Source organism: Lactuca sativa, chromosome 4 (assembly GCF_002870075.4).
Source record: "Lactuca sativa cultivar Salinas chromosome 4, Lsat_Salinas_v11, whole genome shotgun sequence".
NCBI lineage: Eukaryota > Viridiplantae > Streptophyta > Magnoliopsida > Asterales > Asteraceae > Lactuca > Lactuca sativa.
This window is the reverse complement of record NC_056626.2, coordinates 82,188,340-82,192,089: the sequence shown is the minus strand read 5'-3', so window position 1 is coordinate 82,192,089 and position 3,750 is coordinate 82,188,340. Positions and strand designations below refer to the sequence as shown.

Sequence of the window (3,750 nt, the reverse complement as noted above, 5' to 3'; positions counted from 1 at the left end):
ATCAAAATGCGGAAATCATATAAACATCTGCAAGCCGGAGTGCACAATCATGCTTTTGTCTTCTTGCGTTCATCCAACATACTTGAAACACATTTAATCAACAACTATAAGCATAAAACTTAATGAGTTCTTCCCAAAATATCCATACAACACAACATAATAAACAGTTATGGGTTATTAGCAGCCTTGAGGATTATCAACAATCCCAGTGGGCTAAAAACACGCCATGTGGATTAACAACATGTTCAGGGGTTATTAGCAACCCTAAGGATTATCAACAATCCCAAAGTATCATACTGCAATTTAGACAAAACAACAAACAAAAATAAAGACCCAACTGATCACAAACATAAATACCATAAAAGTAAAGTAGCGAGAAGACTCACCTTACAAATATCAGCTAGAAACACGACAACTCTCACACACAGGGTCGAGATGATCAACAAGACACCTAACAACAGTACAGTCATACCCTATCAACTTACACCCTTAAAACCCTAGCTTGACCCAAAAGTCAACCAAGGCTAAAAAGTCAACCATGGTAAACTCCAGCCAATGGTCACGTCGTGATTGGAAAAGGACAAAATAGTCGTGAAATACCACATCTCACGACGTGAGATGCTACTGATCACGTCGTGAGATCTTCTCTAGCCAACTTTGAATATTAAGCCCTTAATATCTAAAGCCATTCCTTGAGACTTCCGGAGGGTCTCCCCTAATCGTAAGGACCATAATAATCAAAGCTTTACAATCATGCATGTCCAATGCATGACGTGGACACCAACTAGGTTAATAAGAAGATAATAAGATCAAGACTCATGCTTGGAGTAAAACACCAACACCAAACTTTAGATTTGAACTCCTACTAAAATGAATTGCCTTAATGATCCATACAGTTGCTAGCTTTATGTATCTCATGCATCCTACCCAACGCATCCATGAAAAAGAAAGCATAAATCTTAGATCTAGCATTCATTAGAGATAAAGGCATGAACTTTATAATTTACAAAGGTCCAAAAGCACAAAAAGATGATGAAGTAGGAGCTTGATTTCCAAAATGATGCACCCAAGGAATCTTCTTCTTCTTCTAAGGGCCAAATACCACCAAATAAGCTCTTTAAGGTCACTAATGTAGGCTAATAGTGTTTTGGGTAGGAAAGAGGTGATGGAGGTTGAGGGTTATTCTGATCTCACGACGTGAACACCTATGTGTCACATTGTGAGCCTTAAAATAAGGAATCTTTTAACATTGCTTCAAATATTTAAACATCGAGTATATATATATATATATATATATATATATATATATATATATATATATATATATATATATATATATATATAGGAAATTAAGTAAACTAATCAAATGAACTTTTTAAAGAAAATAACTTTTTCTTTTGGTTTTTAAAAAATGACAATTTACTTTCGAATTTTCTATTCTAGTATGTTTATGAAATGCGGGTTATTTTTTTCAAATTTTTTCTTACTTATATCGAAAATGTTATTTTTGACGTGTTTAATATCATTATTTTTAATCAATTGTTTAATTTTAAGTCATATTAACCTATATATTGTTTATTTACTATGTTTGTTTAATCTTTTGTTTGATTGTTGGTTACACGCAACACTCACCAGGACATTTTTGCGTATTATAACGTACAAACACAACCATCTTCACCGTTTTGGGGCGTTATATGCCTGTACGTTGCTTCCCGTTACCACCATAACCTTCATTTAATGTCGTTTCCTTCTTTTTCTCTAAAAACACTGGCCCACACCTACCAGCCTTAGATTTTAGTAAAAAACATTTATTTTTCCTCGAAATTTCGGGTTTCGAAATTTCAATCCAAAAACCAGAATATTGCTTCGAAATCTTGGAATTTCAGTCTGAATGTAATTTTTTTTATCAGAATTTTTTTTACTCTTAGTCCGAAATCCTCCATTCCAAACTTACAGCAAATATTTTTTTAAAACCATTTTTTTATTATTTTCTTAAAATACATATTTACATTATGGTTAGATTCCTCAATTTCCCTTTTATTTGTACATTAATTAGATTCCAATAGTATGGGTAATTAAGTAAACGCTTTAGAATTGAATAAACCAAAACAATATGGATCAAAACTAAAACATTTAAAATCTTAGGGTACTAAAAAACGCAACATCACCAAACTCGAAAACCCCAAAACGCAACAACAAAACGTGGTTCGAGTGGCAATCGCATGCTTAGGATTTTAGGGTTAGGGTTTATCGATTACGGGGTACCAAATCACCAACTAACTGAACCTCGATTTCTTCATTTCAAAAGCGTAGATGGCGACGATCAATGAAACGGCGGCGGTGGAGATTGAAAATCAACAACCAGAACAGGGAGGAAGAGGAATAGTGAAGCGGAAGCCGGTGTTCGTGAAGGTGGGCGACCTGAAACCTGGAACCAACGGCCATACCCTCGCCGTCAAGGTCTTGTCTTCAACGACGGTCTTAGACAAGAAATCACGAATCTCATCTTCATTCAGTAGCCGACCCGGCGCTGCTAACACTCGCATCGCCGAATGCCTTATTGGTGATGAAACCGGCACCATTCTCTTCACTGCTCGTAACGATCAAGGTCCCCCTCTCTCTCTCTCTCTCTCTCACACACACACACACACACTACTTCTCCATGACAATTTCTTAATAATACTTCGGTCTATTTACTGTGTCCAAGCTTCTGGTTCGATCTATTTGTTCGAATTTTGAAATCGAAGATATTTAGCCATTTTGGTTTTGCAAAGTCATTTTGTGTAAGTTTTTGTTATGACAGTGGACTTGATGAAGGCTGGAAACTCTGTGATAATCCGAAATGCGAAGATTGATATGTTCAAAGGGTCCATGAGACTTGCTGTGGATAAATGGGGGCGAATTGAGGTGACCGAGCCTGCAAGTTTTACTGTTAAGGAGGATAACAACTTGTCTCTGGTGGAGTATGAGTTGGTGAATGTTGCTGAATAAAGATTTGGGGGAGTTTTGGTATACAAGAACATGGAGGTCAGTTTAGTCTTTTTCTTGTTGATATTATTTTAACATGTAATGGAACTAAGTCATTATGGCCTTCATACTGGTTACTCTGTAAAAAGATCATCTTTTGAATTTTCTTAGCTTTTGTGCTTACATTGGTTTATTAGATGTGTTAATTTGTTATCCTTTTTATACCTCTTTATGCTGTGGTTCACATGTTTATCTTTGTGTTTGTGTCAAAAATGCCATCATTCAACTCAGCAACTATGTGTTTCATGACTCTATTGTTGTTAACAACTTTTTATGTTAGTAGTTTATCCAATCTCAATCTCCATATTTCTTTAAGCAACAATGGACTTGTATTCTTCAACATTAATCTTGAACTCTGGAATAAAATAAACTTTGGGTGAGATTAACATTTTTCGTGAAATGCTTTTCATCCGATGAGTTTGACATTTTTCGTGAAAATGGTGGCTACATGCTCAATTTATTTGTATGTAAAAATGTGTAGAAGTCAATGTGATAATCAATTAATCACATTAACACCGATGATCTCATTTAATTATTAAGAAAAAAACATAGAAAATTTTCATACAAATAGATTGTGTGATGGAACATTTGTAATATAAAAATTTATTCTCCATTTATCAAGGTTGTTGGATTTTGGATTATTTGATTATATATTTGTGTGGTTTGTTGGGTGTGAAGTGAACAATTATTGGATAAGCAACTTTCAAGTGATAAATGTTATGC

The 3,750-nt window shown here is 34.7% G+C and overlaps 1 protein-coding gene across 1 annotated transcript; it reads left to right on the top strand.

Moving 5' to 3' along the window:
- The first annotated feature begins 2,210 nt into the window (after nt 1–2,210).
- LOC111894985 (uncharacterized protein At4g28440) lies at nt 2,211–3,191 on the top strand. The gene is made up of 2 exons (XM_023891073.2): nt 2,211–2,608; nt 2,804–3,191. Exons 1-2 carry the CDS (start codon nt 2,314–2,316, stop codon nt 2,989–2,991), a joined length of 483 nt encoding a protein of 160 aa, XP_023746841.1. The 5' UTR covers nt 2,211–2,313; the 3' UTR covers nt 2,992–3,191.
- Nucleotides 3,192–3,750: the final 559 nt, after the last annotated feature.